Below are 24009 nucleotides of genomic sequence, written 5' to 3' on the forward strand. Positions count from 1 at the left end.
CGTTCACTAGTCTCACAAACAAGAGATATTCAGCTTTAAAACATTAATGTCCTATGAAACAAAACTGGAAGAACTTGTCCCCCCTTTTTTAAGGCAGGATTTTTGTAAACGTTCACTTTTTTACTGTCTCATGAACACAGTATTTTTAACAGTTAGAACTGAACCAAGGTCACCATTTAACCTACAGTATATTTGTGCAATAATAATAAATAATAATAAATAATAAGTGCAAATGCAGTACAGTACATCTTATATACATTCTTCTTAACCAAAATAAGCAATTTCAGCTGGAGAACAAAACAAATGTAAACAATTCCGCATTCTTAGTGCATATTGACAGATCACTAAGTATATCCTCCAGTGTTCTTCTTTGGGAGGTTGTTCTGATCAACATGTTCAGGAGACCTCTCTCTCTCTCTCTCTCTCTCTCTCTCTCTCTCTCTCTCTCTCTCTCTCTAGCACACACACACACGCCACGCCCCCCTCCCTCCCCCCTCCTCCCTCCCTCCACACGGGAACACCCTGGCTGGCTGCTGTGCAGCATTTCGTCGAAATATTTCCAGACCGCCGACTTATTACCGAGAGGAGAGCGAATTTCGTCGTCGTTATCCCTGCTACTCGCCATGACTTGACCTGCACAGTGTGCAGCGCTCTTTAACTTTGTAGTTTGCCGCTGCTAGTCGCGCGCTGCACGGAAATGGTGACAGTCACGCAGAATGTGCCATTTCAAAATAAAGGTGTATCTTTAAGATGACGATAAAGATCGATGTTTTTACATTGCGTCGATGTAATCAGATCGTTAGTCAATGAATCGATGCATCGATGTGAATCGATGTATCGTTACACCCCTAATTCCATCCAAGTAAAATCTCAGGACATTGAAAATCCCAGAACACTTCTGGATTGTAACAGGATTTTCATTCTCGTAGGAATTTCGTGCTTAATATCGTTAGCCTCATAGCATAAAAGTCATGCTTCACTTGTGGTCAGCTGAGCCATCTTTGTATGTAGTGTCAAAAATGCCCATGTCAAAGAGATGACTTGGGCAGATAGTGATTTTGATTTTGGAATGTAACAAGCATTCTGATGGGTGCTTCACCGCGGTGAATCAGCAGTGTTAGGAGAGTAGAGTTAGGCAGATATCTACATTTGGCCAAAATATGACTTGCATATGACTATGCAATTATGCTATGAAGCTAACGATATATTTATGTGAGATCTTCACCAATCAACTGAATCACACTTAAGTTACTTCAACGTCGACCAGCAGATGCTAACTGGCTAGTAATGCTACCAGTCTATCACCAGTCTATCTAATGCTACCAGTATATCTAATGCTACCAGTCTATCTAATGCTACCAGTCTATCTAATGCTACCAGTCTATCTAATGCTACCAGTATATCTAATGCTACCAGTCTATCTAATGCTACCAGTCTATCTAATGCTACCAGTCTATCTAATGCTACCAGTCTATCTAATGCTGCCAGTCTATCTAATGCTGCCAGTCTATCTAATGCTGCCAGTCTATCTAATGCTGCCAGTCTATCTAATGCTGCCAGTCTATCACCAGTCTATCACCAGTCTATCTAATGTTACCAGTCTATCTAATGCTACCAGTCTATCACCAGTCTATCACCAGTCTATCACCAGTCTATCTAATGTTACCAGTCTATCTAATGCTACCAGTCTATCACCAGTCTATCTAATGCTACCAGTCTATCACCAGTCTATCTAATGCTACCAGTCTATCACCAGTCTATCTAATGCTGCCAGTCTATCTAATGCTACCAGTCTATCACCAGTCTATCTAATGCTACCAGTCTATCTAATGCTGCCAGTCTATCTAATGCTGCCAGTCTATCTAATGCTACCAGTCTATCTAATGCTACCAGTCTATCACCAGTCTATCACCAGTCTATCACCAGTCTATCACCAGTCTATCACCAGTCTATCATAAAGGTTGTTAGCGTGTTATCTTCAACAACAGGCTAATGATGAAACAACGTTAGTGTCAGGTTTAAGAAAATGAAATGAAATGCTTGAAGATCAGAAAATAAACATCTCTTGTTGTAATGTCTTCTCTACCCTGCTGATCCCACGGACCCAAGACCTTTTAGGGAGGGAGGGAGGGAGGGGGGACGCGTCAGGACGACATACCTTCCTGTAGCGTGCGTCCAGAGTGGGGGTCCCCTCCGATGATGAAGAGGATGCGTAGCAGCTGGAGGACATCCTCCACCCCGCAGGCGCTCTGGCTGGAGCCTGCCTTGGCCTGGGCCTGCTCCCTGGCCTCGCTCAGGATGTCACAGCTCTGGACAGCCCCCAGCGACCCGGGGCTCAGGCCCCCGGAGCCCCTGCAGCCCTGCTCACTGAACTCCTGCAAGCATAAAGGGGCCGGGTTAGAGGGGTCAGCCCTCCGCTCTGCTCCATCCACAGACCCCTGGGGTTAACTGGCTAGAACACGGCGGGGCAGGGCGGGGCGGGGCGGGACACACACACACTGCAGAACTGGACTAGGACACACCATGGCTACTGGCACATTCACTTACTGGCATTCACAATGTTCTTATTCTTATTGTTATTGTTGTAGTAGTAGTAGTTGTTGTTATGTCCATATATGACAGAGACAATGAAGCAGGACACAGGAGCAGTGTGGTCTAGGGGACAGAGCAGCGTTTGAGGACAGAGGACAGAGCAGCCACAAGCCATTGAGGTTAAAGAGAACAGCGACAACACACTGTCCTAACAGGGCTACACATGACACAGTCAAGCAAGAAGGAGGAGGAGAAACCATATAAAAAAAAAAAAAAAAAAAAAAAAAAAAAAAAGAAGGTCAAAAGAAAAGAAATAAAGTAATATATAGATATAGAGATAATAAGGTGTAATAATATCATCCAGTGCTGTTGTTCTATACCTTGTATGCAGCTATGAGCTGAGAACAATTTCTGTTTTTCCTAATACTTTTATTAGTGCCGGTTAATTTCCAGAGGCGCAGGAAAGAGGAGTCTGCATTCTTCTGCATGAAGGTAATCAAGTCATTCTTTGGTAACTCATCTGTGCCAAGGTAACGCTCCACATGCTCTACAGACCAGCAGCCCTACAACAGGAAGAACCAAATGTTGGTCTTTCCTGCTTGTATAACGTCTCAACTCGCACACGCAGTATTGAAACATGCATTACAGTAAAGTCACCACTAGGGGGTCCTCGTGCAGTTAAGGCTACAGGGTAGGTACAGACTACTAAGGACTAGAGTTGCTGTTTCACAGTCAAGTGTCCTTGGTTAGTGAGCAGAGCGCTGGCTCTCTGGCTAGGTAGCTAGCTATCCAGGAGCAGCATTTAAGCTAGACATTTTGAAACAGCCACAGAAAATTCACAGCCAAAGATTTGAATGGGCAGGGGTAAGAAGAGGGGAGGGGAAACGGGGCAATTACCATTTTTCCGCTTTCCTTCTCTTTGTCCGAGTCCTTCAGTTCTCTGTACATTATCCTGCAGAAACAGAAAGGGACAACGTGTTAAAAAGGGAAACACTTTCCATAAGACTACCAACAAAACCAACCCAGGACAGAGAGACCAGAGAGCAACGCCCCCGTCCTTACGTGTAAGTGGGCTCCCAGATGCGGCGGAGTTTGTCTGACTTGATGCTCCCGCTGCAGGAGAGCTGCAGCAGCTTCTGAACGTAGTAGAAGATGGTGGACTTGTAGTTGGACAGAGGTAGTTCAACTTCCCTGGTGGTCCCCAGCCCCGCTACTTTGAGGATGAGGGCCAGGTGGGGGGAGGGGGCACACTCTACCTCCTCCTGGACTTCAGAACGAGGGGTACCTGAGGGGGGGGGGGGGGGGTAAAGACAGTACCAAATGATTAGGACATTTCCCATTGACCCCTGTGGTGGACAGAAAGGCAGTGAGGCAGATGGAACATGCAATCATGTGCAGGACAAACAGTGGGTCCGCTGCCGTGTCACATGGTGTTATTGTACAATGAAGTCAACTGATATCAGAAGCGGTCAGAGCTGCATAATGAGGCAGATACCATCTCCGTAGTGTGTGTGTGTGTGTGTGTGTATGTACCTCTGTGTGAGTGTGTACCTGGGGGAGGTATCTCCGTAGTCTGTGTGTGTGTATGTACCTCTGTGTGAGTGTGTACCTGGGGGAGGTATCTCCGTAGTGTGTGTGTGTGTGTATGTATGTACCTCTGTGTGAGTGTGTACCTGGGGGAGGTATCTCCAGTAGTGTGTGTGTGTGTGTATATGTACCTCTGTGTGAGTGTGTACCTGGGGGAGGTATCTCCAGGTCAGTGTGTGTGTGTGTGTGTGTGTGTATGTACCTCTGTGTGAGTGTGTACCTGGGGGAGGTATCTCCAGGTCAGTGTGTGAGTGTGTGTGTATGTACCTCTGTGTGAGTGTGTACCTGGAGGAGGTATCTCCAGGTCAGTGTGTGTGTGTGTGTGTGTGTGTATGTACCTCTGTGTGAGTGTGTACCTGGGGGAGGTATCTCCAGGTCAGTGTGTGAGTGTGTGTGTGTATGTACCTCTGTGTGAGTGTGTACCTGGGGGAGGTATCTCCAGGTCCGTGGTCTGCTGGACGTTGGTCCTGCCGGGCCGGGGGTCGAATGCCGGGACCAGAGCAGAGAACTGACGCTTCAGGACAAAGTCGTCATCCCAGGTCCTACGCCTTCCTCCTTTGGTTTCATACTCCTCTTCCTCCTGAGACACACACACACACACACACACACACACACACACGCACACACACACACACACACTGTTACTACTCTGATGGCTGGGCCAGGGTAGTATTAATAACAATGAAACATGAAACAGAGGGAGGTTTCATATGGGCAGGCCCCTGGAGATGGTCTCCTGGCCCCAGGACGTCAACACATTTAATCTGGATCAGAAGGATCTAGAAGGCGATCTAGGATGACATGTATCTGGCACATTCTCAGTGGTGGAAATCAGCCAGAGATCTGATTATTCTGATTCAGACGAAAAGTTTTGAAATACTGTGACCAGATGTTCAAACCTCAAATCCAACAAATGATCAACTTGATGAGGAATCATTTTGTGTGAGGGTCACGGCCAGGCTAGAATGTTCTTGTGTCAGCATTAAGGCCATGGCTAGAGAGAGCAGAGTTAGTTCACCATCTATAAACCATGGATAAAGGGGACTACCCAAATGAACTGTTACCAACAGGAAACAGAGATTCCTGAGCTTTTCAGGAGAAACAAAAGAAAAGAAAACACAAACACATATCAAGCGTCTCACAAATCACAGAAAGGACGAGACCAACTTAAAAACAAAAGGAGAGGGGGGGGGTTCCAGGCAACTTAAAGAGGGGGGGGGGGGGGGTGCATGCAATCAACATATACATACACATATATGCGAGGAAGAGAAAGTGCAACAGCTTTTTACCCTATTAAAATGTATGTGGAAACCAAGGTTACCCCTGGACCGTACCAGAACTTCCTCATACTCCTGCTCCTCCTGATTGTCGTCTTCGTTCTCGTCGTCGTCGTCGTCTGGCTCGGGGAGATCCTCCTCGTCGTCCAACTCGGCCAATAGCGTGTTAGCACGACAGCTATCCAGGAAGTCTGGCAGGGGGGGGGGAAACGAGAGTCAGTGAGAAAAAAAACGACACGGATCGTCAGGGTGTAATTAAGTGGCTGAATTCCAAAGCGACCGCTGGCGACTCTCTGAGTAAAGCTGTTAGATGTGAGAGGATTGGAGAGGAGAAACTGGACATATCACCATGCTGCTTATATCAGGTAAAGCTGGTGGAGGCAAAAAGTCACAGGACAGGCTCTTTGTAACGCATGGAATGCCATTCCTGATTCTATTCCGTGCGTTACAACGAGCGTGTCCTCTGATTTCTACCTCCGCCAGCCTCCCCTGCATGGCCCTCCTCTCCAACCGTATCAGACCAACAGGAGTGGGAGAGATGAGGAGTCGACATGGAATTCAGGAAGTGTGAATGTAAATACCTGAGGCTACTAGTGTGTCAGGTGTTACGCAGGTATGTGTTAATAGTTGAAGCAGAGGAGGAGGAGGAGGTGTAGATGATGTGCATCAGTGGAGGCCGGTGGGGGTAGAAATCGGAGGACGGGACCGTGGTAATACATGGAACGGAGAATGGTATCAAACACCCTTCCTCATTCCATTCATTACAACCAGCCCGTCCTCCGATCCCTACCTCCGCCGGCCTCCCTCTGACGTGTACAGAGCTGTGTCATATCCTACCATAGAGGGAGAACTCTGCCTCCTGACCTGTGTCGCTCTCGCTAGACGTGGAAGTCAGGCTGGTCGTCAGGGTGTTGCTAAGCAACTGGCCCACCGACAACCCTGTGGTTGCCGTGGCTACGTTATTGCTGCTGGTTACTATGGATGTGGACATGGTAACAGTGGAGGTTGTACCAGTGGTGGTGAGGTTAGGAAAGCTCTGCGCACCCATGAGAGGAGAAGCTGCAAACAAACACATAGAAACCATAGAAATGCCGTTAGTGACCGACTAGGCAAACGGAGGAGAGGCAGGTATTAATAATGACTACTGTTACCACGACAACTCTGAGAGCGTGCTCCGCTACCAAACCACTACTCATGCTTTCGCTCGGCACATTGGACCTCATGTCAAAGCAGCTTCTGAGGGGGAGGGAGGGGTTCAGGTCTCCTTCAGTGTCGATACCGAGTACCGACAGTTCGCGTTCCAACTCACATCAACCAGAAAACAGGTACATGCCAATAATAACGGATTGTCTGCAAATGTGAAATGCCTCTCATCACCAGCTCAACAAAAATGTTAGAGCAACTAAAACAAACCAGCAACACAAAGCGCGGCCAGCGGTTATGTGACGTGGCTAGGTGAGACAGCTGATTCTCTGTGACGTTCACTGTGGTGGCCAAGACTTTACCATAACAATCACCTTTACTGTCAATGCATGGTTAATTTTAATTAATTAATTTTGCCATTTAGCAGACGCTTTTAATCCAAAGCGACTTACAATTACGAATTACAGGGACATTCCCCCTGGAGTAACTGAGGGCTAAGTGCCTTACTCAAGGGCACACTAGTAGTGGTGTGGTTTCAGGCGGGATTTGAACTCACAACCTTCCGATCACAAGTCCAACTCACTATCCACTAGACCACCACTACCCCTGGTGACAACACACCTCCTCACCTTCTGAAAATAATGGCGTAAGAATAAACTGAACCAAATCTAGAATATATGATATTTAGGCAAAAACATAATTTTCCTCAAAAAGTCACATAAGCCATTATTTTAAGAAGGTGACGATATTCTTATGTGCAGTTAGGCTATGTGATCATAATGCAGTGAGCTGGCTGGGTTGTGGTCTGTGTTATGAGCCCTGATGGCTGCAGGTCTGCAGACAGAGGGTAATGGGCGTTCCTAAAGACATGACGTGGGTTTGAGCTCTGGACACTGTGTATGTTTTATGGCATTTAGCAGACGCCTGGTAAAGCCTAGAAACTAGGGTGCTCCTAACGTGTAGCAGCAGGCTAGCAGCTACACACTGGCTGGCTGATAGCCTGACGAGCTAAAGCCAGAGGGCGTCCGCTGAACGCCCTTCTGCTGCGGCGGCGGCGGCGTGATACTCACTGGCGGTGCTCATGACGTTGCGCCCCAGCGTGTTGGTGTTGTTGTCGCTGCTGCTGCGGCTCAGGTTCATGTTGTTGGTGGCGTTGGTGCGCGACATGTTGGGCGCCCGGCGCACGAACGACTCCATCAGGCTGGCCTCGCGCGACGATAGGTTGGGCACGCTAGCGCTGGAGCTCATGGGCGCGCCGGCCGCCAGCAGCGAGCTCACCGAGAGGCGGGCGCTGGCGGCCGAGCAGAGGGGCCTCTGGGACGCCGCCTCCTTGCTGGAGGACTCGGAGACGGAGCTGACGTCGGGCGAGCTCACGCTGACTAGGCCCATGGAGATGGCGGCGATGGCGGCGGCGGCGTCGGCCGAGGCCTGCCTCTGGGCTCCGTCCGCCCCGGCTTTCCGCTCCTCGTCGGCGGCCGTGAGCGTGCTGGTGCTGGAGGCCGAGCCTGCCTCGGCGGAGGAGGAGGAGAGCACCACGATGGGCTCCTGTCCCTCGGCCCCGGGGGCTCCGATGCTGCCCGAGCCGCCGCCGATCCCCAGAACCCCCCCCTGCTCTGCCAGCAGACCCTCGGCCCTCCGCTCCAGCTTGGCCGAGCCCAGACTGATATCGCTGCTGCTGGCCACGCTACACACGGAGCTGCTACTGCCCTTCCTGCTGGAGGAGCTGGCCCCGCCGCCCGCCCCCGCCGTGGAGGACGACGAGCCGCCTTTGTCCGGACAGTTATTTTTCACCAGGCTGCTCCAGGACTGCGCTGCTGGGCCTGAAACAGTGGATGAGACAGGTTTGGGTGACGGCGCAGACTCAGGGTCGTACCCTGGAGCAAGCTTGAGGTCAAACTTCCCTTCAGCACCCATACGGTAAGAGTTTGAGCCACCAGCATCCCAGGTGACATCAATCCAGCCTGGAAAGAGGATATGAACGGTGTGTGTGAGAGACCCAGCAAGAGAGCAGAGACGGCAGCATAGTCAAAGACAGCATCTCAGCCTGACACTGGACCAGATAGGAGGGGGAGAACACCGCTGGCTACAGGTGGGAGACCTGGGCCCAGACCTGCGACAGGTGAGACTGTCTGGTCCCAGACCTGGATGTGCTTTGACATCTCCTTTGGCTGTTAGGAGTTGGCTCAAGCTAATATAGATCTGGAACCAGGCTAGGATGGATACATGGAGCTTGAAATATTTTATGTACCTATGCCAAAACGGTTCTTTACTACTTGCGTCATATTTGTGCCAAACATCTTAACAATACGAACTATCACTCTGGTCCAGGTGAAGCAATGAGATAGAAAAACATGAGTTACAGAAAATGACAAATAAGCAAAGTAGAATATTTGGCAAATGCAAAGCTCAAAGCCACTTGGAGAAAAGTAAGGAACTGAAGAATATAATAGATTTCTTGTCAATGTGTAAAAATATATATAAATACACTTGCAATGGAGTCCATTCAGTGCTGGAAAATTGTGACATCAACATGCATTTAGCTGATTGATGGAGACAATTAGTTAAAAGGCTGGTTTTAGGGAACCCTGGCTATTAAGACATGTAGGCCTTAATACGCTCTAATTGCCATCTCCTACTAAAATATGTTATTAGAAAGACATGAAATATGTTCATTATGTTAAAAATCCTCAATCTGTAATAGATAAGAGCAACGCATCCGGGTACTTTGCCCTCCCGTCATGTCCACGCCCCTTTTTGGGTGGTAGAAGTGTAGAAGGAAATTTTCTTGGAAATTTCTGGTCTTTGCTACTTCAATCCGATAAAATAAGAAAACCGTAGTGCTTTTTAGATATTAGGAGCCGAAAACCGATGACGTCGATCATTGATCGGCAACGACACTATATACCGGTAATAGTTTGTCTAACTGGCCATCGGATTTGGGCTCCTAATATCTAAAAAGCAATACGGTTTTCTTATTTTATCGGATTAAAGTAGCAAAGCCCACAAATTTCCATTGACCGCCAGTCAAACTTCTACACTTCTACCACCCAAAAGGGGGCGTGATCGTTCTGATGACAGGGAGGTGACGCGCAATTGCTCTTATCCATACATATTTTTACCCATGGAGGCAGCCATATTACTGTAGTCGCGCAGTAGTGACGTGAAATGGTTAAACTTTAGTAAATGTTGCTACGCTGGTATCTTTCCTGACCTGGATATAACGTGCCACATACAATGCCACATTGTGTGTTTGGTTGTAACTATCAGTCTTAAGTGAACAAGTGGAGTGATGTAAGTGTACACAGCTTTCCTACTGATAAGAAGAGGAGAAAGCAGTGGGAAGATGCGTGGACGAACCCAACTGCCTAAAGATGCGCGTCTGTTCACAATATCTAGTTTTTTTTTTTTTTTTTCATAACACCAACTTGAAGTTTTAAAGTACCCACTCGATATAATAAACAACAGTTTAATGATCACTAAATATCCTACTTGTCATTTGTGGATTGGATTCACTGTTCTCGTTTGCCGGAGGCTACCAGTAAGTGATAAATGACTTGTGACCATACTTACGTTTTAGCTTGTGTTCAAAAGCAAGAACTGTGTGTTCATCTACTAGATCTACTAGAGAACATCAGCATGCTAAAAACACATAACTACACATCACTAGACTAGTGATGTGTAGTTATGTGTTTTTAGCATGCTGATGTTCTCTCAGCATGTTGTGATGTTATTAAAATACAGTTTAGACGTTCGTAGCGATGTGTACATATTTCATGTCTTTCTACCAACATATTTTAGTAGGAGATGGCAATTAAAGCGTATTAAGGCCTACATGTCTTAATAGCCAGGGTTCCCTTTAAGAAACACACTAAATACAACAACAAGGCTGCCCAGAGGTTTACACAGCAAGGCAGAGGAGAGGAGAGATGCTGATACAAATACGAAGAGGTTACCTGTTAGCTGGGGGGTTGGGGGGAGTACAGGGGAGAGGGAGAGGGGAGGGGAAGGGCACCTCGACATTGCAAACTAATAACAATAGAGGTATTAGGAGGAGGTATGGAGGAGGAGGGGGGACAGTCGGTAGGTTTAGTCAAGTATAGAGGATGATGAAAGAGTGGTTTTAAAAGATATTGGCATTCATCGGTCGATTGGTTCCTTTTCAAGGATCTTTGTATTTTATCATGCGAGGGGGGGGGGGAGCACCACATAATGCAGTTTCACACTAGCCTTGACTCAAACCCCCACCCCCGAGACTGATGTAAGTAAGAAAGAAATAGAAGAAATTGAATTCAGAATGTTGATTTGAATAGGAGGGCCAGTGCTTAGCCTATCAGATCTGTGAAGTGCTCTTGGTTATAATCTACCGTTCATATCAGGGGAGGCTAGTGGAGGTAGAAATCGGAGGACGGGCTTATTGTGATGCATGGAACGGAATGAGGAACGGTATCAAACGCGTTAAGCATGGAATGAAGACGGTGATGTTCCATACTGTCCCTCAATCCGTTCCATGCGTTACAACGAGCCCGTCCTCCGTTTTCTACCTCCGCCAGCCTCCCCTGACACAGCAGAAGGCGTTAGACAGTGAGAGAGCAGCAGAGAGCAGCAGACAGCAGGCCAGCTGCCTCGCCCGTTAGAGAGGTAGTACCACAAACCCTCTCTACTACAGTGTCTCCTACAGATAGTGGCTTTGATTGGGTTTAAGGACCAGGGGGGTATTCCATCAACGTCGCTTAAGGACAATCCAGGCTTATTTTGATAACTCTCGTGAGATTTCCCAAAAAATCCAGCCCATTTTGATAACTCTCGGGAGAGTTATAAAAACAAGCCTGGATTTTCCTTTAGCTACGTTGACGGAACACCCCCCAGGAGAGCACACGTTAGCACAGACATGATCACCAACCCCCCCCCCCCCACCCCCCCCCCCACCCCAAAAAAAATGGATACTTTTCTACAAGAGTTAGTCAAAGGGACATACATTCATACTAAAAGGCTCCTTGAAATCATTTAAATGCACTTGATGTTCACAATTTATTTGGATCAATGACTCCATTGTTACTGGTTGGAGCAGAGCCTGGGAAAGGCCCGTTCCTCCTGCTAGCTCAGAGAATTTGGGAGGAAACGTGATCCCAACCCAAACTCTCCCCACCTCGACGACTCTCTCTAGAATGATCTGTGATAATGATAGTGTTGGGGGTTGCCATGGGGGGATTCCCTGGTAAAGCTCTGCATTGTGTCTTGCTGTAGGCCTTACTACATGCATCAACCAACCAGGGGTTGAGTTTTCCCAAGAGCATCCTAGCCTCGCGTCTCCTTAGGTCCATTGAAGGCCATGAACACCAGAAAGGTGATCTTAGGGCTACCAAGCTTTTGGGGGAAAACTCACCCCCCGGTACTATAAGCACCTGAAAATACATTTCTCTTTTTTCTTTTCTTAATTCTATACAAAATGCTTTCTTATGCAGGCTGGTCAGCACCACCCCCCCCCCACACACACACACACACACACACAGGGGGGTGAGGTCTATGGTCGCGGGGGCAGCGGGTCTCACCGTTGTGGGCCTCCCCGGTCACGGAGCCCTCCCCGGCGGGGTTTCCGTCCTGGTCCCGCCACTTCCAGTCGATGCCTCGTACCACACGCGCCCCGGGGACAATGTACTTCATCACCTGGGAGCGGAACAGACGCCTCTGACGGCGCAGGTTGGCCTCAGCCTCCTTCACCGCTTTACCTGGGGAGAGAGAGAGACAGGGGATTAGAGACAGGGGGGGATGAGAGACGGGGGGAGAGAGAGAGACGGGGGATGAGAGACAGGGGGGGGGGAGATACAGGGGATGAGAGACAGGGGGGGAGAGAGAGAGAGACAGGGGGGGGGAGAGAGAGAGACAGGGGGGGGGGGGAGAGACAGGGGGGGAGAGAGACAGGGGGGGGAGAGAGAGAGACAGGGGGGGAGAGAGAGAGACAGGGGGGAGAGAGAGAGACAGGAGAGAGAGAGACAGGGGGGGGGAGAGAGAGAGACAGGGGGGGGGGGGAGAGACAGGGGGGGAGAGAGACAGGGGGGGGAGAGAGAGAGACAGGGGGGGAGAGAGAGAGACAGGGGGGAGAGAGAGAGACAGGGGGGGAGAGAGAGAGACAGGGGGGGAGAGAGAGAGAGACAGGGGGGAGAGAGCGAGAGACAGGGGGGAGAGAGCGAGAGACAGGGGGGAGAGAGAGAGACGGGGGATGAGAGACAGGAGGGGAGAGACAAGGGGGGAGAGAGAGAGAGACAGGGGGGAGAGAGAGACAGGGAGGAGAGAGAAAGACGGGGGATGAGAGACAGGGGGGGAGAGAGAGAGACAGGGGTGGATATAGAGAGACAGGTAGAAAGACAGGGAGAGAGGAATGGAGTCATGAGGACTGTCTACACATCGATTCATGTGTACTAAAACTGAATTTGAGGATCTATCTGGATGTTGCACAGACCTACAGTGTATTTGCAGGGCTTAAAGTGGGAAAAAATCCTGTGCCTGAAACTTTTTCTTGGGGAGGGGGGTCACAGTTTGAGATATTGAGAGAGCGGGTACAGAAGACAGCTTCTTGTCTCAATGTTTAAATGCATTAATACTATTTTATAGTCAATACAAAATATATGTCTCAATGTTAAAATGCATTAATACTTTAAATGAATGTGCAACAATACTATGTGCAATATGACAACCCCTGTGTACATAAGGTTCAGATATAGGAAAAGTTAGGATATTTATAGCATAGCATAGAGTACAGCACAGTGTTTTATTGTATAGTAGTATAGTAGATAGTGTACATAGCCTTTATTTATGTAAACCAGCTCTTTTCCCTTTTTTATTTTACCCTTGGCCCTCGTGTTTTTAGTCTTTTTCCAAGCACCAGGGGAGCCCCCCCTCCTAAATTTCGTTGTATGGTACCTGTACTGTATTAATCACAATAAAGACCATTCATTCATAATACTGTTTTATACTCAATACAAAATAAAATAATATATTTAGATGTCTTTAAAAGGCCAAACTGATTGCATCACTTATTAAGCCACTATCACTATAACAATACAGAATAAAATATATACATGTCTTTAAAAGAACAAACTGATTACTCATTAAGCCACTATCACTTATATTCTCCTTCTTGGCACCACGTCCCATAAGGCTTCCAGTCACTACTCAGGGTTTTTCCTGGCTCAAAATGAGGCGGAGGTGGTACCAGTGGTGTTAGACATCGGGGGGGACCCATGAAGCGGGGCTGTCTGGGGGTCCTTAAACGAGCATCAAACACTTAATTTCTTGCATTCTGGTGAATTGATATGAACCAATTTGTGCCCTTTCTCCATCAATTTATGGTGGAAATGTCATTATATATGTAAAGGAAAACACAATATTCAGGCACCAGATGACCATTCAAAATATAATGTAATATAATGCAATATAAGGCTCTCAGGCATTCTGTACTTTCAAATATGTATTCTCCTTGAGCAGTCAACATCAACTATCAGCTATTTCGCTAGCAAACACGAAAGCTAACTTATTTGTGAAACAGCGCCCCCGCCACCACGTCGGCACAATGCCGCAATTGCAGTTAGAAATGAAGCTTGTAGAAAATACGACTGTCAGAGTTTTGTCGAGAGCTGGAGGCGGCTATGACGGAGGCGGCCGCCTCATAGTTCTCTATGCAGGAAAAACCCTGCTACTCTCCTCTATCCATGCCCAGCGCCATTTATTCCTTACTCCTCGTTCTAGTATAGCTGTGTCTTATAGAAACTTGGCTTCCATTTTAATAGACTCTTACTAAAGTTAGCGAGATAGCGGGCTGCTAAAAGCGAACGTCTCTACAAGCTCACATTACACTCATTCAAACTTCTTAAGGCCCGCCCCACTACTCTGCCTCCGATTGGCTAGAAGTCGTTGGTTGGCTTGAGCAATGTGATACCATTGGTAGGCGGAACTGTCTCTTTGCTGAAGATGACTCTTTAAATTACGACGTAAAGAAATAGCATGTGATTTAAAAAAAAAAAAAAAAAAAAAATTCCCCCGCGCCGGAAATCCGGCACCATGCCGGAGAACTTTAAACCCTGTATTTGTCCGTAATATCAAATACCACCAAGTCATCATTCTAAAGTTTAGAATGCAGTTTCAAATACAAGTTGTGTGTGTTATTGTCTTGTGTTTTCAAGAGATTCTAAAAGCATCCAGGGGAGAATCTTTGGATCACGCCCTGGTAGCAGCAGTGACGGGGTGTCTTACCCAGCTGGTCCTCACACACTCCGCTGACTGTGCCGTAGATCTCCAGCCCAGACAGAGACAGGTAGTGGGTCTGGCCGCTGGCGTTCTTGCCCATCTGCTTGATGCGGATGTGTCTCCAGCCCTGCTTCTCCTCCTTGGACGGGTCCAGAGGCCAGGTGGCCGTAGATCTGCACGGCACACAGAGACACAGCAGAGGAATGAGAACACAGGACTCTGGGACACGCGCTCACTGGAAGACTCACTGGAAGACCCTGTCTTGTCTGTTGTGATATCATCTATCCCAGAGAGACCTGTTGCAGCGTGAAAATGTCTTGAAGGCAGCCCTTACTTTGACTCTGGTCTAGAGAGGAGGAACGTTATCTATACGCTTCTATAGACTAGAGTCAAAGTAATGGCTCCTTCAAGACATTTCCAGGCTGCAAAAAGCTCCATTCACACACCAGGAAGAGGCCTCGTCTGGACATGTGACTAGCCTCACCCGGGCTCGTTGAGGCTGCAGTCGTCCACGTGCGTGTAGAGGGTCATCCAGTTCTGTCCGTCCTTGGACACCTGGAACACCCAGTTCCTCAGGGCGGAGCGTCCGTAGCCCCGGGCGTGGCGCAGCGTGTAGGCGGAGGGGATGACCCACAGGCCCAGGTCGATGGCGAACCAGGCGTTCTTGTCGTCGTTGGTGTGACAGTTGAGGGCCGAGCTGTCCCTGCTCAGGATGTCCTCCAGGCGGCCGTAGGGGAGGTTCCGGCCCTCGGACGACGTCACCACCACCAGGCCGTAGGCGGCGGGGTTGACCCACTCGTAGGCGGTCCTAGAGGGGCAGAGGAGCCGTACGTTAGCGTGGGTTTCATGGATGTCTACAGACCGGCGCACTTGAATGCTGAAGAACTACATGCACTTACAAACTGTCTAGTTTAGTCTACAGCAGCTTAGTTAGGTGTACAAATTTAAGACATCTGTTTCCTTCATGACAACAGTGTTACTTAATGTTGGTGAACAAAAGCCTAGTTAGGTGGAAAATAAAAAGGCTTGTATTTTCATGTGACTTTAAAACACAACAAAATGCATTAGTAAGTAACCAGATGTGGGGGAAAACAGGAAATAAACTGAAATGGTCTGTGTTGGTCAGCAACAGCCTAGTTAAGTGACTCAAATCTCAGATTTTCCGCAAACGTTGTCGTTAACAGCAAAATGGCGTCCTACTTGGCGTTGGTGCCGATCCAGTAGACGATGCCGTTCTCGTCGAAGTCGTGCTGGTGTCTGAAGGTGAAGGTCTGGCCCTCACGCAGCTTCCTGACGAAGATGAACGAGGCCCTGTCAAAGTCGTACCACTGCTTGGCCACCTGGGGGGGAGAGGGAGGGGGTTTAGGAACGAGCTCGACCGGAGGAGGAGAACAGATGAAATTAGAGGAGTGAAATAAAAATTTAAAAAGACAGAAAAGAAAAGCCCCTTCGACGTTTACAAGCCACCAAATACGACCCCCATCTGCAGAAACACTGTGTTGCAGTTTGAGCTTTCTTGTTTTTCTTTGTACTCGCCTATATTATAGTTTTATAGAACATCATAAAAGTTGTTTATGTGAATGTAAACTGGTCCCTGACTGCGAAGCACTAATAAAACTACTACTACAACACTAGTACACATCTGGGGTGAGTATGCCCAAAACTTCATAGCACTAACATCACCCTGACTTAAGTCTACAAAGCTTTCGGGAGGAAATCCTGCCGAGGAGTGAGATGAGGGAGGCAAGGTGAGACCTCACCATCTTGAGGAGGTACTGCTCCAGTGACTCCACCGTGGCCAGGGGCTCCATCTTCAGCATGCGGCCCGTACGGTCGATCAGGGCCGTCTCGCCGGGGGCTCGCTCCAGGCGGAAACGCAACCGCCTCGTCAGGATCTACAAACACACACAAACACACACACACACACACACACGCACACACACTGAGTTTCGCTGAATCCGGAACTGATGACTATGCTCGTTACTGTAAAGGACATGACTTGTGGAGGGGGAAACATACCTGCAGGTTGTAGGTAGACCCAGGGGTGTCATAGAGGTGCAGGGGGAGCCGTTCTATAGACTCCAGGACTGCTAGTAGCTTACGGATTAAGGCAACGGCTGGTCGGCTGCAGGGAAAAAGGGGTTGGGGGGGGGTCATTGACTGAGACACCGTCTACACTGCACGGATCTAGATCAGACCAATATGTACGAGAGTTGAGATATCGGATTAGAGCTAGCACCTTTCATCGTCTTCGTTTTCACTGAAAGCCGTTTTAAATACATTTATCCTCTCCATCAATGGCTTACAATCATGCTTCATGTCAAGTTCCACACTCTGGAAGACAAAATTAATAAAAACAGTTAAAAGAGTGAGTTAGCCGCTTTGAGACTTAAAGTCAACGAAGAAAAGGAAGAAATAAGAAGAGAAAAACTGTAAAAGGACAATGGGATGATGACTTACACTATTAAGGACAGTAAAAAGTGCTTGGACGAGCCCACTGCTGCACATCTCGTAGGGGGAGATGGTGTTCTCATCCTTGAGAACCACAATCAGGTTTTCCAGAGCCGTCTTCATCAGGTCTCTCCACGTGTTCTCTCCTTCGATACACTGGGACACACCGGACAGAACCGTGAGATCAACACCTAGAACTGCTTGCTTGGCTGGGCCGGGTGTGCTGGTGGTGGGGCGGGCTGGGTGCGTGAGGCGGCGGGGGCTCCCTGGGGGGGGGGGCCACCGCTGGGTACTGGTAGGCAAACTGGCTAGTAGTCGCTCTGTGTGTAGAGGGCTGCAAGGGAATTTTTCCTGGCTACATAGTGTACAGGATTTTACTTTTGCCTGCTCGCGGCTCTGTCAGTATTGATTGATTGATTGACTGATTGACTGAACATTTTCATTGTGTGAAGCGCATTGAGTTGCATCTTGTAAGAAATGCGCTATGCAAATAAAATTTGATTTGATTTGATTTGATTTAGAACATTCCTCTCAGATCTTCCTAAAGTGTCTGGGACCAGGGGACTAGGAATCTGTGTGAGTAATAATCTTGTGAAACTAGGATCTGAAGGGATTTGAGAGGTATAAACCAGATGCCAGTAGGTCAGCCTTAACTTCTGACAGTCCAGACAGAATATTCTCCATCTTAATGAGAGCTATCTGATCCTCTCAGATGGACAGGAGGAGCCAGAAGGGAGTGACTAGGGGTTGGAATGGTCCAATGTGCCTGTCCTCTGATTTCTACCTCCACCAGCCTCCCCGGTCAGTGTAAATGCTTCCATAGGGGTCCCTCCACCATACTGTCTGTCGGTGGGCAGTAGTAGTAATAATAATAGTGGGAGTAGTGGTAGTAGTACAGTAGTAGTCTGGTACCTGTCTGTTGGTGTGCAGCTCCCAGGCAGACTCCAGCTGTGTGGCTATGTTCCTCAGGGTCACCACCACTCCTCTGGGCATGCTCTCCACCGCCTTGAAGTGGTCGTCATACAGGTCCCTGGCCATGGTCTTCACCTGGGAGGGGAGAAACACTCTAGGGTTACTGGGACCGCTCTATACTGAGCAGTGGTTAAGTACTTTGGTTGTGTGAAGGGGACAAAATAAATGGCTGCGTATTAGAAATACATGTGGTTGTGGTTGAAACTTGTGGTTGTTGTGAAAGTCATAAAAGAGAGACGGCTACTTGGGAAATGTGTAATATTCTCTCTCTCTCTCTCTCTCTCTTTACAGTAAAACTTGGATACGTAATACGAGAAGTGAAACTCAAGAGGTTGTCAGAGAACAAAAACAAAACATCCACCTTTTGTTTAGTTTTCTCCAATTTGGACTTCAGCTTCCTTCCTCTCTTTCCAGTCCAGCCAGTCACAAACTCAGAGCCTAGACCACGGGAGGGAGGGGGAGACCATGAGAAGGACGACACGGCAACAACATTAAAAACTAGCGTGGTACTGTAAAACAACACTTGCTCAATGACGTGGCTGCATACGGACGTAACGTGAACGCATTTGGTGCCTGCGTGTTTTGCGTGCCTTGTGTTTTTAATCAATGTGTTTTTATTTAGTTTTCAGAGACATTACAGTACGTAACAGACATAAGCACACAGACAAAACAACAGCAGAAACAAGAGCCTTGTGTTTTTAATATGCTGAGGGTGTTAATGTGTCAGTGTGTTTTTAATATGCTGAGGGTGTTAATGTGTCAGTGTGTTTTTAATATGCTGAGGGTGTTAATGTGTCAGTGTGTTTGTATGAACCTTTTATCTTATCTTATCTGGAGCGTGTGAGGCAAAAGCTATATCAGTGTGAGCAGAAGCGTAATCTGCTCTGAACCACATGGAGGAGTGAAGACGGACCGACTCACCCAGGGACGTCTCAGCGGTGAAGGAGTGCTTGGTGCCTCTGTTGGACTCGAACACGAAGCCCGGCAGGTCCTCCTTCAGGATGGTGGCCTGCTGGCCGTCAGAGTTGTGGATGGCGATCTCCCCCTCCTTCAGGCAGGTCAGGGACCAGTTCCCCACCGTTAGCTTGGTGGGGCCCAGGGACGACAGGATGGGCTGGCTGGACGTCACCGGCTTCACCTGGCTACGGGCGCGCTGGAGCTTCTCCAGGAACTCACTACGGCTCTCTACACACACACACACACACACACACACGTTACAATGACAATGCCTGAAATGTCTGTGTGTGTGTGTACCTGTGTTTATCGAGTCGTCCTACCTGAGCTTTTCCGACCCTACCACCGGAGTGGCACATTCAGTGTGTGTGTGTGTGTGTGTGTGTGTGTGTGTGCGCGGTCCTACCTGAGCTATCGGAGCCCCCCTCAGGGCTGCCGCTGGAGTACATGGTGGCCAGCTTGCCGTCCAGGATGAACCTGAACCAGCCGTTGGAGCCGTTGGACAGCTCCAGGGCGGCCGCGTCGCTCCAGATGTACAGGCAGTCCCGGCCCCGGATGATGGACCAGTCCCTCCAGTGGTACGGCTTGCCCTGCTGCACCTCTTTGGCGTCCTCCTGAGGCTCGTCCTCCTGCTGTGGGGGGAGGGTGGAGGGGGAGGGTGGAGACAGAGATGAGTCTCTAGTCTGGAACGTTCCGCTCCTCTAGCGTAGTTCTGAACTTGTATTTAGATTTCCTGACTTTGCTGCCCTGAAAACTGAAGAATTTGGTGTTAAAAAAAAAACTTGAATTTGGTGTTTAAAAAAACTTGTGCAAAGAATGGAGCAACTGCTTTTTCCTAGCATCGTCGTTTCCCGGATGGTTATTATTTTATTTTTTCTGAGTGGGGCAGTCTCACTCATATTTGTCATCTTATTGGACAGATACAGTGAAGACAGACAGGACAGTAAGGAGGAGAAGGGAGAGAGAGAGGTCATGTCAGCAGGGCATGGGCCGGATTAGAACCCATGCCGACATGGGCACATGTGTGTACTGTAGACCGCAGTGCTAGACCACTGGACCACCCCCGGCAACACGCGGACGGTTATTGACCTTCTCGGGTTTGGACTCCTCTTCGTTCTCGTCGTCCGAGGCGGGTCCAGCCAGCGTGGACACCTTGTTGATGACGCCCAGCCGGGCCAGCTGGTCCAGGAACACGTCCCCGCCCTGGTCCACCAGGTCTCTGATGATCTGCAGCGCTAGCAGGTGGCCGTCGTCATCATCCTGGGAGGGCCACACACACACACACACACACACAATAAGCTATTGTCTACGATGGTGTGTGTGTGAGTGTGTGTGTGTGTGAGACTGTACTGACCTCCTGGTCCAGGACTGTAGCAGTGATCTCCACCAGCACGGTAGGCAGGTTGTGACCAGCGTCAGAGTCACACACCTCCTTCAGCAGCACCTCCCCACTGTAGTGGACCATCTTCCTGATCAGAGCCAGGCTGGCTTTCCTGGGAGGGGGGGGGGGGCAGACACATAGATGGGAGGTGAGTCACCAGGGCCCACGATTTCAAAACATTGGATCTAGATCAGAATGATCCTGAATTATTTTTTAAATTGCTACAAGGACCAGATGAAGCTGGCTGATTTCCCCTATACTACTACTACTACTACTACTACTACTACTACTACTACTACTACTACTACTACTGATACTACTATACTACTTCAAATCTGCCACAGAGACTTGACCCTGGATAGGAAAAAAGAAAGAATCCGGAACATTCTGATCTAGATTTAAGTTCTTGAATACTGGGCCCTGAACTATGACAATGTTGTTTCTGTGTAGGAGGGAGGGGCAGAGGAGGAGGAGTCATTCGGTCTACCTCACAGTGAAACCAGGAAATGAACTGGGAAAGTTCAATGAGAGAGAGCACATTGCCCGTTCTGCAATGGGAGCTGTGTGTCATTTCGTACGACACAAAACAAGAGCATGTCCTGCAACTTCCTCTTGGTCTTCTGATGAATACTAATTCAGTAACATTTTGGAAACCGCATACTATGCACTGGGGTCAACTGAAGCTCAGAGAAGATTGACTGACAGTATGGGTTTTGACATACAGAAAGCAGCATTGTTTTAATAATAATAACTATAATTGATTGCATCAATCACTTACATTGTCATTGTCAGGGGGAGAATGTTTTGATTGCTCTGTTATTTGTGCTTGCCTAATTGGAATGCAGAATTGTTTCAATAATAATAATAATAATAATAATAATTACAACAGCTGATTGCATTTATATAGTGCCTTTCTAGACGCCCAAAACGGTTGCATTTTTACGGGGGAGAAGCTGTGGTTTGCAGTGTTGTGTTTACCGAATAGAAGGCAGCATGGTTTGCTGAAAGGTTTGTGCAAATACAGGCAGCAGCCTCTTCAGGTAGATGGGGGCCATCTCCGGGTCTCCCTTGGGTTCGCTGCCCTCCTCCTCCTCCTTGTTCACGTCCTTCTTCTTCTTGTCGTCGCCCTTGTTCACGGGGCACATCCAGTCTCCTGAGGGACACAGTCAACACTCACAACCTGGGGGGGTTCCTTCTCTGGTACATAGCATCCACGTCACAGAAACAAGGTTCCCACACTTCCTCAAACCTCAAACTCAAGAACTTCCAATGACTTTTAAAGACCCGTGGGAACCGTGTTAGAATAATCAAGGTCTTTCACAGACTATTCTGCTGACTTGACAGGGTGAAAGCTGATTCACTGCACTTTAATACCACCATCAGAGTGGGCTAAAATACACCATCATGATCACACTGTTCAGAGCTGAACAGACCACCTGACACTCACCAGGAGACTGCAGGATGGCGACCACCTCGCTGTGCCCCCGCTCCCTGGCCTTGTCCAGAGGAGTCTTCCCGTCTTCGTCTCTGAGGTCAGGGTTCGCTCCGTGGCGGAGCAGGGTCTACGGACGCACACACAAAGGTTTTATAGGTGAAAGTCCCTGTTAACAAAAGCCATGTTGTCTTAAGATCTTCTGAAAACAGTGCCAGCACTTCAATCACCATCAAGGCTCGGTATTTCAAAACTTAGTAAAAAAAAGGATCATTCGGATCTAGAATGTTTGGAAATACTGGACCTAGGGCTTAAAGTGTATTTGAAAGAGAGGAAAGAGAGAGAAGAGAAAGAGAGTGAGAAAAGAGAAAGAGAAAGAGAGAGAGAGAGAGAGAGAGAGAGGGAGAGAGAGAGAGGTACCTTTGCTACTTGAGGTCGGCCGAAGCAGGCAGCGTAGTGGAGGGAGGAGGACCTCTGGCCTCTATTGACATCAGCACCTCTTTCACACAGGAACTCCACCTGGAACAGCCATCACGAGAGAGAGAGAGAGACAGACAGAGACAGAGAGAGAGAGAGAGAGAGAGAGAGAGAGAGAGAGAGAGAGAGACAGACAGAGGGAGTGAGACAGAGAGAGAGAGAGAGAGACAGACAGAGGGAGAGAGTCAAAACAGGTGTGTCTAAATGTAAACCTGACATACCTCTGCTCAAGCCTGAGGTGACAGAACAGCCTTGACATGGGGTGACACAAACGGCAACGAGTTCACCAGCTAACTTCCAGAACTAGTCTGAAATGCTTTCATATTCTGGTTTTAATGAAGAAAGACAGGCTTGACTCGATCCTCCCTGCTACTCATTCATATTGAGTCTTCTTTAGGAATCAGAAAATCATTAGCTATAACTGAATGTTTATAAAAATGGAGCTGGCTAACTTCTGCTCTCTCCTACACCTCTGTAGTCACTTTGCATTAGAGCAGATGATACCCATGTTTGTGTGTATGTGTGTGTGTCTGTCTGTGGCTTGCTGCTATGGACACCTATTGGCATAACCCTGAACAGCGAGGCCATCTTGTGCAGTGTTTCCCCTAGGTTTGCTGCCTTGGGGGGGTGGCATGGAACGTGGCATGGACCCCCCCCCCCCAGGGGGTAAGACCCTACCTCATACCAGCGTCATGTCCAGGGGTGTACTTGTACATTAAGCCGCCTCACGCTACGGAAACAGGAGATAGGCTCTTGCCCTATGGGCCATTAGGCTCCAGAACCATCGGTTCTCAAGGCTACTTACTTATGTGGTCTTGACTACCTGTCCACTTTCTCACCTGGTTCTTGCTCTCTCTCTCTCTGGTGTGCCGTCTTATCGCTCCCTTTCTCTCCCTCCCTATCCTCCTCTCTCCCTTTTGCTGTCAACCAAAAGGTAAACAAAACAGCCAGAGTATTTATAATCTGCTGTGGGCAATCCAGTCAGATAAGGGGGTAGTGGTGGTCTAGTAGTAGTGCCAGGGTTTCCGTTAGAAAAAATTTGTGCCGGTCAACGTGTCCGGGAAGATTTCCGGTCATCATATTCAAATATAATATCGCTGTTTGTCGCGGTGATTAGATGTTGTGTAGCCTATATATGCCGTTTAATGTCTATTTCTCATCCGATACGATTAGATGCGAGCTATATAATAAATATAATATAGGCTTTCATGATTCGCATGCGCGCTATGCCATGTCCAGCGCTGAACGCGCGCCACAATGTCAACGGAGTCGCTGTGGCGGTGCCCTCACTCAAGACACAATCTGGAGCCTTAACTGCTTTCAGTAGCTCAGTCAGTCCCACATACTGATGACATGCGATGCCATTTTTTGCCATGTGAAATGCAACTTGTAGCTGAGAGTGCAGCTTATTGTTAGCCGTTTCATTAGCCTGCTCATCATCATGCCGGCGTCAAATCATATCATAATAAAAGAAATATATACCCTATAAATTCGTCTTTTTTAAATATAGAAGGAATCAGAATGTGAACTTTAGCGAATTGTATTCAAATTGTGCTTAGAGG

The 24009-nt window shown here is 48.3% G+C and overlaps 1 protein-coding gene across 1 annotated transcript in view; it reads right to left on the reverse strand.

The window, feature by feature from the left end:
* The window catches only part of hectd1 (HECT domain containing 1), a 45392-nt gene that overhangs the window by 5857 nt on the left and 15526 nt on the right, over positions 1-24009 (reverse strand). The window contains exons 8-32 of the mRNA XM_080545482.1: positions 22391-22489; positions 21986-22100; positions 21517-21691; positions 20512-20650; positions 20247-20417; positions 19564-19786; positions 19125-19388; positions 18565-18641; positions 18144-18278; positions 17241-17387; positions 17020-17114; positions 16800-16905; positions 16541-16675; positions 15981-16120; positions 15265-15588; positions 14787-14953; positions 12089-12265; positions 7610-8500; positions 6234-6455; positions 5454-5587; positions 4543-4699; positions 3595-3817; positions 3430-3484; positions 2913-3095; positions 2159-2375 (exon numbers count right to left, since the gene is read on the reverse strand). Of these exons, the coding sequence (XP_080401608.1) occupies positions 2159-2375; positions 2913-3095; positions 3430-3484; positions 3595-3817; positions 4543-4699; positions 5454-5587; positions 6234-6455; positions 7610-8500; positions 12089-12265; positions 14787-14953; positions 15265-15588; positions 15981-16120; positions 16541-16675; positions 16800-16905; positions 17020-17114; positions 17241-17387; positions 18144-18278; positions 18565-18641; positions 19125-19388; positions 19564-19786; positions 20247-20417; positions 20512-20650; positions 21517-21691; positions 21986-22100; positions 22391-22489 (4771 nt within the window). The remainder of the gene's footprint in view (positions 1-2158; positions 2376-2912; positions 3096-3429; positions 3485-3594; positions 3818-4542; positions 4700-5453; positions 5588-6233; positions 6456-7609; positions 8501-12088; positions 12266-14786; positions 14954-15264; positions 15589-15980; positions 16121-16540; positions 16676-16799; positions 16906-17019; positions 17115-17240; positions 17388-18143; positions 18279-18564; positions 18642-19124; positions 19389-19563; positions 19787-20246; positions 20418-20511; positions 20651-21516; positions 21692-21985; positions 22101-22390; positions 22490-24009) is intronic.

The sequence above is a fragment of the Nansenia antarctica genome, assembly GCF_963989245.1.
Source record: "Nansenia antarctica genome assembly, chromosome: 1".
Taxonomy (NCBI): domain Eukaryota; kingdom Metazoa; phylum Chordata; class Actinopteri; order Argentiniformes; family Microstomatidae; genus Nansenia; species Nansenia antarctica.